Genomic DNA, 15,476 nt, shown 5'->3' with positions numbered 1-15,476 from the left:
GAGTTTTGCATGGGTGAAAATCCGAAAATGTAAAAATCTAGCTTTAATACTGATTTTATATATTCCATTATGGCATATATCAAAATGAATAAAATTATGCATGATGCACAAAATCTTCCCATTGACTCTGATGGCTATTTGGTGTCTGATTATGTTCAAAACTAGGCCAGCCATAGTCCTGATTTAACCCACATTAACCCCTTGGTTGCTGCAGTGCAGGGATGAGCCCAGGGCTGTTTTCTTGTTGAAAGTGGACAGACATGGATTGACCGCAGAGTCTGGTTGTAAGGGGTCAGTGTGGGGACACTGTCCTTCATCCATAAAGCTCATTCGCTTGTGGTAACATAAAGGAGGGCAGAGTGCACTGCTCATCTGAGCTAAATGAAAAAACACACACACCAGATGTGACACAGACAGAAAATGGCCTGCATAACAGAAGCTGTGAATGTGGGATTATATTGATCTATATTTACTCGCCCCCTTCTGTAGATTTTCAAGAGTTAAGGCTTATTACTGCATATCTTCCATGCTGACAGAGCAGGCTGATGTAGAAACATTCTCTTCTGGAAGTTATTGCACGATTACTTTTTGTGTACAGTAGCAAATTAATTGTACAGTAGTATATGAAATATACTCAGAGTCCAGAGACACAGTAACAGTGTGTAGGAAATTGGTTTCCTGGGACAACGGTCAATAATACAGTTCAGTGGTCATTATACAAAAATATTTGTTGCAATTGACCATAATCAAGTATTGTAGTGGGCTGTTTAAAAATGTTTTATATTTGTACAAAAAATTAAGTATATAATGACCTATTATAGTGCATTGATTACAAAGCCATCTTTGCTTTTTCAAATGCATATATACAGTATGAGGTATCTGTTTGTTACTATGTTTTTCAGTTCCCTATGTTGCTCATTAACAATCTTTGCTTGCTATATTAAATAATGTTAATGCATTATATGAAGGCTCATATAAAGGCTCAATATTTTTCTCGTCTTGAGAATAGATTTGTGTGGGTTAATGTGTTAAAGTGTAAGAAGGCAGGTGCAATTAGACCTTAAATAATACACTTGTATTGAAGATCAGCATAAGAGGGAACTTTACATTTCACAGGAGAGCTAACAATTACATCTTCATACTTTCTTCAACCTGGTCTTGCAGAATCACGTTACTATACCTACATTTTTGCAATATCATTTTAACCTGCTTCATTGTACGTATTGTGACACTTCCATGGTGAAATGAACACTAGAGGCGCTACAACAAAAATGACATTTATTCCATTTCACACAAATTAAGAATAAAATAGCAGATTATCAGTCCATAAGCACGTACTTTTTGCCCCATTTTTCACACAATGCTATCTTATGACATGTAAACGCTTTCACTAAAGTTTATGGCTTGTTGGCGATACATTAGAACTTTTGCATTATAAAATGAACTACATGTAAGTTTGTTTGGGCGCAGTCAAATTGCGTGGTTGCTCAACTGATAGAGCGTTGCACTTACAATAAAAAAGGACTGGGGTATGAGTCCTGAAGAGCGCGCGAGTCAACATGCGAATCAAAAGTGTCATAGAAGCACCACAAAATTATATGGTTGCTTCAGCAATTTAGTTTTTCATGTCACAAGTGCTTTTATGACAAGTTAGGTTTAAGGTTTAGGGTAGGATAGGAATGTTGATTTAAAACTCGATAAAACGTTAACCTTCAAATCCTCATCTGTTCAAGAACATGTAACTCGCTTTTAGCTCCAAAAAGTGGACATTTTACTTCGAAACCGCTGCGTAAGGAACCACTTATTAAAATTTTGCAAAAATGTCACCACAATCTTATAATTTTCTCAAGATTATGCTGACTTTATTATATAATGTTTTTTGTAGTTGCTGTCAATTTTCTATTTGTATTTAATTGTTAATGGGTCGATTACTCAGCCGTAGAAATATAGCTTTGTTTAGTTTTTGCAGACTTATTGCATTTATTTTGTTATTTGTTAGAGAGCTTATAAGAATTATATTCCTTTAACCATTTACTTGACTGCTCTCAAGGTTTCTACACATCATTTAGTGGCGTTTTTTCATTTTGGCATGCGTTAAAACCCCCCCAACACAGATCCTATATTCTATAACCTCTTGACCGCAAAGCTGTTGCAGCCCACGGGTCACACGAGAAAAAGAGATTGTGGATAATACATACAAATCAGGACTCAGCCTGGCGTTTCGTACTGCTCCTTTCATGGTGTCGTAGGATCAACCAGTTGAACTCAACCCACTAAGGGGAATTACAAAACAAACCTTTGAGCTGTGAAACAACAATGGGATGCAATGACAAGAGATATCTAGGCTTGAAGATTAAAACATTTCAAATTCAAGTTTAATGCAGTTTAATAAGCAAATTATCCCCATGTGCCTGTTGCTTGCATGCAACTGGCCTTTCAGTACGCTTCCTGTAAATATACCGTACTAAGTGTGAAGATGTTTGAGCAACTGGTCAGTCTTTTTTTAAGACATTCAGTCGAAAGTTTGTCTAGCATGGTTTTGTTTTTGTTCTTTGAAAATGTACTGTCATCATGTTACACAGAAGGGATAATCCATTAGTGCATTAGCATGATTCATTACTGATGCTCAGTAGCTTTTAAGTTGAGCATTACTTTTGCTCATACTTTAGTGCTAAACCCCTTACTGCAAACCCACAAGACATATTTAGGGATCAGAATATCAAGGGGACTTGGGGGTGGGCTAATTAGACCTGGCCAGTAAGTAGTCAACAAGAATATCCTATTAACCGCCTAACAAAGCCTTGGGAACTACCCACTAGAGTTGGGGTAATCCAGTTCGGACTCAAGTCATGAGTCCAATGTTAATGGACTCGGACGGACTTGACTTGGACTCGAGCCTTTCAGACTCGGGATTACAGCCGTACAGCCGAGTCTGTGGCATTTGTGATGCATTGACAAACAAACAAAAAATAAATGCATAACATAGGGTAACCATACATCCTCTTTTTCAGACCTGAAAAAAGCTTCCAGCCGGGATTTGAAAATGACCTCTAAATGTTTGGGATTTGGCTTTGTCTTCATAATGATGTGCTCTCTACAGCTAGTACATTCTGTGGATTTGATATTGCACATCAGTTTTCACACGTATATATCCTTACCTGTGATTATTCTGGCTGAGAGCGGCAGCACGCACTCTTTCAAAGTACTTTCTCTCTCACCCGTGTGTGTGAGCGAAAGAGATCACCACAGTGTTCTGCCACTCTCATCGAGCATCAATAATGTAAGTAAACTTTTAAAAGTGCGTTCCCCAACTCTGGATAGCTCCACGAGTATTGACGCTGACTACCACCCCTGCAGTCACGAGTTTGGATCCAGCGCGTGCTGAGTGACTCCAGCCAGGTCTGTTAAACAAACAAATTAGCCCAGTTGCTAGGGAGGGTAGAGGCACATTGGGTTACCTCCTCGTGGTTGCTATAATATGTGGTTCTCGCCCTTGGTGAGGCATGTGGTGAGTTGTGTGTGGATGCTGCAGAGAATAGCGTGGGCCTACACACACTCTACGTCTCCGCGTAACGTGCTCAACAAGCTACGTGATAAGACGCGCAGATTGACCGGTTTCAGACGCGGAAGCAACTGAGATTCATCCTCCGCCACTCAGATTGAGGCGAGTCACTACGCCACCACGAGGACTTAAGTGCATTGGGAATTGGGCATGCCAAATTTGGGAGAAAAAATCTTACTTAGCAACAAATTATTGAAAATATCAACTGAACGCAATAAGAAGTGTGTTGAAATACAGTTTAGTCTTCATACACCTTAAGCATATGCTTTCATTCTGAAACAAATTCGAAGTATGTTCAGCAGGATACTTATAAAATGTTTTTGTTGCATTTAAATTGACAAATTGTTCTTCTTAGTTGTGAAGATTAAAATAAGCTTAAAATATTGATGTTGAGTTTATGGTTACAATTTGAATTCAGATTCATGAACAGATTCATTCAGACTCGACTCGGACTCTGCCTGTTATGGACTTGGTTTTGAGTCCGACTCGGCCCCTTTTGGACGCGGACTCAATTTTTTAAAGACTCAGACTTCAATTGGACTCGATTAAGGTGGACTCAAACCCAACACTACCACCCACGACACTCTAATATAATGGCGTCAAGTTTTGCATGGTCAAGGACCACTCATATTCAGTGTAAACATTTAGATGGATTGACTGAGGCCTATAGAAATAGCTACATTTTTACTGTGCTGTATAATGGGTTTTTTTCAGCATATAATTCTCTATCCCTATCAGCCTTGGGCTTTTAAGTATATGTATCTTGATGTACATTTAGAATACATATATTATTACAGCTTATTTGCCACACTCTGAAAGCTATAGAAATGGCATGCATGCAACCTTATTTAGTTTGTGAGGGAGTTATATTACAGGCTTTTGGCTAGTACTGGGCTAGATTCCTTCCTCATGATTCAATGGCTCTTGTGCTCTGGAATTATGCACTGTTCCTCCACAGCTATAATCACATTATCATCCTAAACCAGTGCTAAAATACTGGAAATGGGGTATTTATTATTTATTATTTAATTTTTTTGTATGACAGATTTAGTAAAAATAATATCTACACAAACATTTTAAACACCTGAAGAAAATAAACTTCCAAACATCCTCTTAGGCTAAGGCAAGGCCTAAACCAAGTTAAGGTGCTGTAGTATAATAGAGAGTGAGTGAGCGAGAGAGAACTAAATGGATCAAAAATAAGATGAATATATAAAATAGTAAAGAAAGAAAGAAAAATTTAATAATAAAAATAAATTATTATAAAAATACACAGAATAAAGTTATGTAAAAATACAGAACACACAAACTTATAGATTGTTTAAGACAGGGGGTTAAAACTGGGGTCTGGGGATCCCTAGGGGTCCACAAGAAGGTCCATGGAAAATCTGAGAGAAAATAATTTTTAATTAGTGAATAAAAAAGTATAACATTTTGCAAATTGGACATTATTGCTGTTTCATTCCATTTTGAAAGGACTACAAATTAGAGGTAGACTGATATATCGGTTTTACCGATTAATCGGTGACAAAAGTTGCTTTTATCGGCAAAAACTATGCCGATAGTTGCCGATATTTATTTTTTGCCTCTTTGTTCCTCTGAAAATGTATGTTTTTTAAATTGAAGCAAGGTCATGCAAAGCAAAATGCAACTATATAAAAACGTCCCTCGTCAGCACATTAATTGTGTCTCCAAATTCATATTGTTAATAATAATATTAATAATACGTAGGATATAAGAAACCTTTAATTTGGTCAATATTAAATATAAATCATTGTAACGAAGCCAAGTCTACGTCATTTCAAAATAAGAGTCCCTGGTGTGTTTCAAGCTCATTCACTGTTAAAAATCCCACATTATGCACCCAATCTTCTTTTTGTCTGATTATTATTGGAATTTTGTTTGAAAAATAAACTACATCTGGGATTTTATTCATTTTTTGAATGTTGTAACATTTAATGAATTGATTTGAAAAACTATCAGCCTTTTAATTGGTGATCAGCCTTTTCCACCTCCTAAGTTATTGGTATTGGCAAAATCCACTATCGGTCGACCTCTACCACAGATATATTTGACTTGAATTGAAAATGTTTTTCTTCAGGTTTTTACATGTAACTTTACTTTAATAGTGGGTATAAAAAAAGATATGTGGTCAACTTAATATAAAGTAAATATTTTCCATATATTTATTTATTTGAATTATTTATTGTAATACAATAACAATAAACATCTCATTATTCAATTAGATTGTATATTACATTTAATAATTGATTTAATAGATTATTTATATGATATTTATTGAATAATTAATTTCAATTATTTAACAATATTACACTTATTTTTTCACTCAGTATAAATTTGTCTTTATTCATTAAAATATATTGCTGCCTTTTTACTGTTTTTGAAGGGGGTCCCTCACAAAGGGATCATCATATTTGGGGGTCCTTGGAATAAAAAGTTTGAAAACCTCTGGTTTAAGACATATGTAATGAGACAGTATGCCTTTAATCTTTTAACCCCTCCATTCCAAATTCTGGATTAAAAAAAGGGGGTATTTGAAAAGCAATCTTTGCTTTGAAGGTTTTGTATTTACATTTAATAAGAATGAGTTATGATGTCAGAAAAATAACAGGTTTCAAGCATGTTTTAAATTAGCACCAGTTTGCTAGGGCCCCGAAATATGGGTTGTCCTTTGGACATAGTGCTAATTAAAATGATCCTGAATTCATGCACACATGGTCGGTTAAGATACCCAGCAGTTCTGAAATGTGTATGTAATAGACATTACTTTTGATCCTAGTCCATATCTTTAGAAACAGACCCCTTGGCACAAATTTCCATCATGCTTAGGATTACCGTAAAACATCTAATGTAGGTGACCGTCTATATTGGCTCAATCAACCCACAGGGATTTCAGCATGCATGTAATATGGTCCTTTCAGCCAATTCTTAACCTTGAAATGCATTTAGCATTTGACATCATACTGGGGGGGGGGATGTACATTGCCAAACCGGGCGGCTGTAGCTCAGGTAGAGCAGTTCGGCCACTAATCGTAGGGTTGGAGGTTCGATTCCTGGCCCACATGACTCCACATGCTGAAGTGTCCTTGGGCAAGATAAAAGCACCCATTGCATGGCAGCTCTGCCACCATTGGTGTATGAATGTGTATGTGAATGGGTGAATGGGACACAGTGTCATCAGCCGCTTTGGTAACCTCTAAGGTTAAAAAAGGCGCTGTATAAGTGCAGACCATTTACCATTTACCATTTACCAACCTGTTTGAGACACATATTGCATTCTAATCAGATTATTTCATGCTAAAATTATCCACACTTTAGGCAATCCGCACACAACCACTTTGCTGGTTACTCTGACCAAGATACTGTATTAAGCTACCAACCACAGTATGTTTTATTAGACGTTTAGTTGACTTTGAAATGATACATACTGTCAGTTCAAAAGCAATTGATTATCGGTTATTATAAGGCATTGATTATTTCACTGACATACTAAGTTACTAAGTATCTCAAAATATAATATATCACAAAGATTTGGTGTTAAGTACCTCGCAAACATGCACGAGAAGCAATGTAGGTGTAAAACAGGCGGCATGTTAAAGTGTATCGTGCATTCAGACTGGAGATGTTCAGTGTTAGAGTGTTAAGAGCTCAGCCGTATGTGTCTTACAGCAGCAGGCTAAAGATATAAAGCAGACAAATACATTTATGAGTCAAAATTCTTCATTTCTCAGACGAAGATTACATGACACATTATTTTCTTAGTATACTGGAATAAATGCTGCTAAAAACTTGGCAATGACATCACTGGTAAACATTTTATATTAAAATATATATAAAGATAAAACACAAAGGCATAAATGTGTCTCTAAAAAATCTAGTTGTCATCTATTCACATATTATCCTCTCTCTTTCGGCTTGATGCTTTTGGTTATGTCTCTCTGGCATTGCGCCTAGGTTTTTGGTGTTCTTTGTGTGTGTCTCTCTCTAAGCCAAATCCTACTTCAGTCGTCTCTCTGCTCTATTAATAGAATTTATCAAAAGATTCAGTTGTATAACTTCTGTATACATGGCCGCAAGTGCCTTGGTTACCATTAATGGTTACTTAATAATACAAATACGAAGCACACCAGTTTTTATGAAAATTATATTTTATTAAACAAATTAATAAAGCATTTCTGGTTGAAGTAAATTCACATCCTTTCACTAGATTAGAGCACGGGTCGGCAACCTTTCTGACATGAAGTGCCCCTTTAAATTTCCCTTGGTAATTGCTTAATTAGTGACCTAGAAATCTTAAATATTTCTTATGCAGTCTACGTCATCATAACATTTCTTTGTGCACAATTTTTTTAAACTTAATTTAGATTTTCAATCACGCATACTTTTAAACCTCACTATGTGTGTTTGCCCTTTTCCCATAATCACATATTTTGAGTCACCTTTAGACAGATTAGTCATTGTGACACTAAAAGTGCAATAAGTGTTGTGAAAAGTGTTTGTTTGTCTCCCCCTGCAGGTGAGTCAGGGGAATGTTCCAGGCGTGGAGAGCGCCTCTCTGGCCATGGACACTGAAGAGGGTGTAGAGGTGGTGTGGAACGAGGTTCTCTTCCATGACAAGAAGGTCTTCAAGATAGTGGAGGTGTGTGTGTGTGTGTGTTTCTATGTGCTAAAATAAACCATTCCTCAATATTTTCTGATGATATTTTGTAAATGTTGCCGGATTTTGTGTGTGATAGCAAAAATAATTAACATGAAATTTGATTGTGCATTTCTTTTATTATGTTCATTTGTGTGTGTTTATTTGTAAAGGACAAAATGAAAGAGATGTTTGAGAATTTGATGCTGGTCGACCATCCCAACATTGTGAAATTTCACAAATACTGGCTGGACATTGGAGATAAACACGCTCGGGTAACATACAAAAACATACCTCAATGGCTTCTGTGGTATTTATTCAAAGCTAATACAAATTAATATATAGTCTATCCCAAATTCACAGTGTGACTCTAACTCACAAGGAAAATATTTGCAGTATTTAGAATAAAAACATATAATGTTGAATTATTTTAAAAGGACCGTTTTACAAAAACTCATTGTTTACAGCTATGTAGTTTAAACAATGTTGGATTTATTCCGATTACAAAGTAATCGAATGTCCTTTTAGTCCAAAAGTAGTGTAACATGTTACATATTCTTGTAATCAGATTTGATTACTTACAATTAAAGTGATTACTTTACTTGGGTTACACATTTTTCTAAAATAGCATTATGTTTAATACATTTAAAATGTGGATTCGAATGTTCGCGTGTACGTCTATTTGCGTTTCTTTGACAGTTATTTTACTTTGACATTAATAAAATAATCATTATTTAAAATATGTTGAGGGGAAAAACAAAAACTTTTGGAAGAAAATAGTTTTGGAAAGTAACTTAAAAGTAAAGTAATTAGTAATGTGATTACTTTTTCTGTGAAGTAATCAGTGTAGTAATTAGTCATTTGTAGTGGACTGCACTTTCTTTGAGTATCTTACACAACACTGGTTAGAAAAAATCATACACTTAACCCTTCATCGCTGTTTGGGTCATTATTGACTGAATAATTTTTGTTTCCTTAACCTTAGCAGTACATGGCCACCATACACCCACAAACATTTGTTCTGGATGCGATGAGTCTATGTTCTTTTATCAAACTGTTCACTAGTTCTACTATTCAGGTAAAATTTGACCCACCATAGGAAATAAATGGGTGAGACTAAAACACAGAGCATTTTTTTTTATTGTCAATACATCAGAAAATGCAGAACACACACATAAATGAAGGGGTGAGCCTATTAAATATTCACAATGCAGAACACACACACACACACACACACACGTACACACACAGGTTTTCTGACTATATTAGAGAGGATTCTCATAGACTTTCATTGATTTCATATCAGGCTAATGCTTTTTTCTATTTCCTAGCTCTACCCCTAAATCTAACCATCACACAAACAACATCTTTTCTTTGTAACACAGTCAAATTTGGTCAGATTTGAGAGCATATTAGGGCATCATTGCAAAATCTGACACTTAAACACAAGTGATTAAAAAAATCTTCAATTTGACATAATTGTTTTGTTTTTAATAATGTATAAATATACAGTATATTCAATATTTAACTTTGAAATTTGTTAAAACATTGCCTTATAGAGATCAGTCAATGCATGGAGCACTACAGCCATCTACTGGACATAGTTGTCATTTCATGTAATTGTTATTTTTTATTACAGAAGATGACACAAGAGATCCCCAATGCATGACATGTTTTGATGTTTTGACAACCTTTTGATTTACTGAAATGAAGGTTTTTAGTGATGTGAATATAACATAAATGTGCTTCTTTTATATGGATATGAATGGAGTAATTGAGTAATTAACAGGTGCATAAGGTAAATGACTATAAAGTCACAAAAGAAATGCATAACTGTAGTGTTTTTTCCTTTAGTGAAGATAGTGTTTTTACATTGCTTTAAAAGAAAATTGGGGGTTCCACATTTGATGTTTCGGGTCAAATTTGACCCGAACAGATGGAACGGGGTTCTCTATTGATAATTGTACAAGGGTGAAGGATATCAAGAATGTAATATACAAATCTAAACAAATATACAGTATAATGTTGAACTTTAACCTCTTCACCTCACAGGTTGTGTTCATCACAGAGTACATGTCCTCTGGCAGCCTCAAACAGTTCCTTAAGAAGACCAAGAAAAACCACAAGACCATGAATGTCAAGGTCAGCCTTCCATATGATTTCAAAAACAATGAATTAATAATAATATTTTGTACAGGTATGCCACTTTGTTTACCATCTTTATGCTTTGTCTGTAACATTTGCTGAATGTGTTTTTGTGTTTATGCAATGCCGTGAAATATCTGTGTGAGTTTTGGCTTTATTGCTGTATTTCAGGCCTGGAAACGCTGGTGCACACAGATTCTGTCTGCCCTAAGGTGACACAATACATTGCATGAGTGTATGTGTGTTCAAACTGTAGAATTTGTGCATTCCCTTGTGAAAAGACCAGCTGTGACCAGAATGAAATTTCATGCTGGTCCAACATCCAAAGAATAACATATTATTAGGTGACCAACAATGCTGGACTTTTCAACAGGGTTAAAATGCATGCAGCATGCAGAAATGATACTGATGGTACACACTCTTCTGTCCGTCAGTTACCTGCACTCCTGTGACCCTCCGATAATTCACGGCAACCTCACCTGTGACACCATATTCATTCAGCATAACGGACTCATTAAAATTGGATCAGGTACATGTTTCTTTTTTTATCTAATTTTGGACTGAAGGACCTTATAAATGCATATGATCACCTTTCTGACATAGTTAAAAATCACAATCTCTTCTTTTGACTGAGAAGTAAAAAGGTATGTGGTTTAACCACAATCATTTTTGCTCACACAAATGACAAACTGAGGTGATGGCCACTTTGCATATATAGATGTAATGGAACAAAACAATCTGTATAAAGCAAATCATTTCTTTATGTCCTTTCTGTAGTTTGGCACCGACTCTTTGTGAATGGTAAGAATTTTCATACATTTCAAATGTTTTAAACCTTTCAACCCATTTATTTGCATAGAAGCCTTTATAGTAATGTATTAGAGTATGAGAGCAAGAATTCTTTTTGCCCCACTCTGATCGTGGTTCTTATCCAGTGTTTCCTGAGGGGGGCGTCCATGGCAAGATACACCAACATCGAGATGATAAGAGAAATTTGCACTTCTTCTCTCCAGAGTATGGCTGTGAGTGTGGCCAGTTCTTCACCTTGATTTTGACTGGATGTTTGTGCAGAATATATCGTTTTAGAGCAGTTAAATATTTCATATATTTCCTTCTTTCCCTTTAGCATGTGAGGATGACTATGCCATTGACATCTTTTCCTTTGGGATTTGTGCTTTAGAGGTGAGATCACTAACACTGAGACAGCATGACCGGACCAGACAGCTTTTATTGAACTGAAATAAGTCATCTTTTTTCAGCCCTGTGAATTTCTGTTCAAATATTTTTCAAGTTATTATTTTTTTTTATTTGTTATTATTTATTACTAATTTCCAATAGTGTATGCACAAGCATCACAGGACATTTATGTAATTTTTGTCCTTTTTTTATTTTATTTTTTTAAGTCATGGATATTCCCACCACAGTGTCATTTCCACCACATCTCATGTGTTGTCATGTTTAAATATTCATGGAATATTCCAAGATACAATACAAGTCAATCAACAACATTTGCGGGATAATGTTGATTTCAACAACAATAAAAACTGTAACTTGTCCGTCCTCTAAATAACAAAAAGCAGGAATCTGGTTTCCAGTGAGGCACTTAACAATGGAAATAATGGGGGCCAATCCATAAAGGTTTCAAAAGTATAGCCTCAAGGCATAAAAAATATGTGTGTTCATTTTTTAATTTATACATTTATAATTTAATTTAGTGTGATAAAATCGCTTTACTAACCTTTTCTGCGCGAAGTTATATCCAATTTTGCAACTTCATTGCCATGACAACGTAAAGTCCACAAACCAACAATAAAACAACTTTTCAGCTCAAATAATACATGAGTTTTAACAGAAGAATTAATGTAAGTGTTTTTATGAAATTCCAAGCTTCACATTTCTGCCTTTAAACCCTCTGGAAATTGGCCCCATTCACTTCCATTGTAAGTGCCTCACTGTAACTGCGATTATTGCATTATTCATTTTTGTTTTTAAAGAAAAGGCGGAACAAGTCTAAATTTGTATGTATCCTATATACACACACAAAAATAATATTAAAAAAAATATATGATTTTGAAAAAATTCTGTATGATTGAATAAAAATATTCCACTCACAAGTGATATTTTACCTTACATTTCTTTTCTTTTTTTTTTTATCCCTTTAAACATCTAATTCCATGTTTCATTTCAAGCATGCTCTGTTCTGACACATTTTTACACTTGGTTAATAAGTACACCAACACTAATAAAACACTTTATTAGTGGCAAATTTGTTTGGTGTGTTGGAAATGTGGCCAGTCATATAAAAAAGAAAAGAAAAAGATTATAGTAATAATTTTAACACAATAAATATTGAAATGGTTTGTGTTCATTTCACTCTTTGTTTAGATAACCATAGTTTTAAACATGTAATAATTTGTATCTGAGACAATGATATAACTGTCAAATCAATTCCTAAAAGGCATATGAAAAGAACCAAATACGTATGTTATAGATATGGTAAAAAGTTTCAGTTTCAATACGACCTTCATGTAACAAAAGGAAAATAAAAAAATTAAATATGTTTGTAAAAATCAACCCCTGGGACATGAAGTTGCCAGAAGTTGAAGAAACACCCATATATAGATTACTGATATACTGGATCTTTAGATGGCTGTGTTGGAGATCCAAGCCAATGGGGACTCTGTTGTGTCTAAGGAGGCTATAACCAGTGCTGGACAATCACTGGAGGACCCCCTCATGAGGGTATGTGTGAAGACATGATTTTTTATTAATTACATAGACTTACATACTATTACAGTCTAGCTCTTCATATTGTAACCCAATCTTCCTGTCACTGTTTTGCTCTTCCATGCTCGACAGGAGTTCACCCAGTCATGTTTACGTCATAACCCCAGACTCCGCCCAACTGCACATGACCTTCTGTTTCATCGTGTGTTGTTTGAAGTGCATTCGCTAAAACTGCTTGCAGCACACTGCCTCATCAATAACCAGTGTAAGTATGATCGGAAATAATTAAATATATGTGGCCAAAAGTTTGGAATAATGTACAGATTTTGCTGTTTCGGAAGGAAATTGGTACTTTAATTCACCAAAGTGACATTCAACTAATCACAAAGTATATTCAGGACATTACTGATGTAAAAAACAGCACCATCACTATTTGAAAAGTAATTTTTGATCAAATCTAGACAGCAGCCATCACTCCAACAACTTATCCTTGAGCAATCATGCTAAATTGCTAATTTGGTACTAGAAAATCACTTACCATTATATCAAACACTGCTGAACACTATTTGGTTCGTTAAATGAAGCATATGTACTTGTTTTTGAGTTGCCACAGTATGCAATAGACTGGCATGTCTTAAGGTCAAAAATGGCAAAAAAAGAAACAACTTTCTCTAGAAACTCATCAGTCAATCATTGTTTTGAGGAATAAAGGCTATATAATGTTTGAAATTACCAAAAAAACTGAAGATTTTATACAAAGGTGTACTCTACAGTCTTCAAAGACAAAAGGACAACTGGCTCTAACAAGGACAGAAAGAGATGTGGAAGGTCAGATGTGCAACTAAACAAGAGGATAAGTACATCAGAGACTCTAGTTTGAGAAACAGACGCCTCACATGTCCTCAGCTGACAGCTTCATTAAATTCTACCTGCTCAACACCAGTTTCATGTACAACAGTAAAGAGAAGACTCAGGAGGACTTATGGGACAAATTGCAAAGAAAAAGCCACTTTTGAAACAGAAAAACAAAAAGAAAAGGTTCGAGTGAGTAAAGAAACAAACATTGGACAACAGATAATTGGAAAAGGGTGTTATGGATCTTAACTCCATTGAGCTTTTGTGGGATCAGCTAAACTGTAAGGTGCGTGAGAAGTGCCCGACAAGACTAATACAGGAAGTGTGGGGTGAAAGGTCAAGAGCTACAGGAAGTGTGGGGTGAAATGTCACTTGAGTATCTGGACAAACGAGAAGGGTCTGGCTGCAGACTGTGGGCGATTGGAGCTCCACTCTCAAACAGGAAATACGTCACCTCCACTCCAGTTATTGTCCAGTTAAACAATTAAAACTTAAATTGTGGAAATTATTCTTCATTATTTTACATTGGTTGATTTGTACATGTTATTTAGCTTTAAATAGAAAATTCTGAAATTATTTTTACTATAATATTACATAAACCGTATTATACTGCTTTGATATTGTGTGTGAAGATTAGGTGAGGTCACGTATATATGCGCTCGGTTAAATAAATAAATAAATAATATATATATATATATATATATATATATATATATATATATATATATATATATATATATATATATATATATATATATACATATATATATGCTCGGTCGCAGTCATAGACAGTATAAGGCCGCAGTAGAGGTGACGTATATATGCGCTCCGGCGCAGTGGAGGTGACGTATTTCCACTTTTGAATGGAGCTCCACTCGCCCCGTAGTCTGCAGCCAGCCCCTATTGGGACAAACTGACAGCTAGAATAACAAGAATCTGTAAAGCTGTCATTGTTGCATGTGGAGGATTTTTGATGGGAACTCTTTGAAGTAGTTTAAGTAGTTCTGACATTTTTTCAAATTGTAACAGTAATTTTTTACATTATTAATGTCCTGACTATGTGATCAGTTGAACGCTACTTTGGTGACTAAAGATGCAATTTATTTCCATAACAGCAAAATCTGTACATTATTCCAAACTTTTGTCTGCCAGTGTATATATAAATTATATTCTCCTGTCCAATGTTCCAATATTACTGCTTCAACAAACCACCCCATAAAATAAAATATTTATTGTAACAGCATATTGCTTTATCATTATACCATTATATTGCCAAAAATGCCACATCTCTTTTTCCCCTCTTTCTGTCTCTTTATAAAACCAATGTTTAATTGATTGTATCAACATATTCAATCATATACTCAATATGTTATGTATTCAAAGTAGCGCTGTCAATTGATTAAAACGTATATTCAGCTAATATTTGCTGAGAAAGGCTACCAATAGTAAATAAATAAAAATTATTATATAAAAATTATTATAAATATAACATATAATAAATATAACTGTCCAGATAATTAAAATATGTGA

At 35.0% G+C, this 15,476-nt stretch overlaps 1 protein-coding gene across 1 annotated transcript in view; it reads left to right on the top strand.

The window, feature by feature from the left end:
- nrbp2b (nuclear receptor binding protein 2b) overlaps positions 1-15,476 on the top strand; it is a 33,124-nt gene that overhangs the window by 11,117 nt on the left and 6,531 nt on the right. Inside the window, exons 2-11 of the mRNA XM_052114125.1 lie at positions 8,100-8,222; positions 8,393-8,494; positions 10,272-10,361; positions 10,536-10,576; positions 10,799-10,893; positions 11,142-11,165; positions 11,300-11,386; positions 11,491-11,546; positions 13,011-13,106; positions 13,224-13,356. Coding sequence (XP_051970085.1) covers positions 8,100-8,222; positions 8,393-8,494; positions 10,272-10,361; positions 10,536-10,576; positions 10,799-10,893; positions 11,142-11,165; positions 11,300-11,386; positions 11,491-11,546; positions 13,011-13,106; positions 13,224-13,356 — 847 coding nt within the window. The remainder of the gene's footprint in view (positions 1-8,099; positions 8,223-8,392; positions 8,495-10,271; positions 10,362-10,535; positions 10,577-10,798; positions 10,894-11,141; positions 11,166-11,299; positions 11,387-11,490; positions 11,547-13,010; positions 13,107-13,223; positions 13,357-15,476) is intronic.

This window comes from Xyrauchen texanus, chromosome 41 (genome assembly GCF_025860055.1).
Source record: "Xyrauchen texanus isolate HMW12.3.18 chromosome 41, RBS_HiC_50CHRs, whole genome shotgun sequence".
In the NCBI taxonomy this organism is placed as follows: domain Eukaryota; kingdom Metazoa; phylum Chordata; class Actinopteri; order Cypriniformes; family Catostomidae; genus Xyrauchen; species Xyrauchen texanus.
The sequence above is the reverse complement of the archived record's forward strand: the minus strand, read 5'-3'. Positions and strand labels throughout refer to the sequence as shown.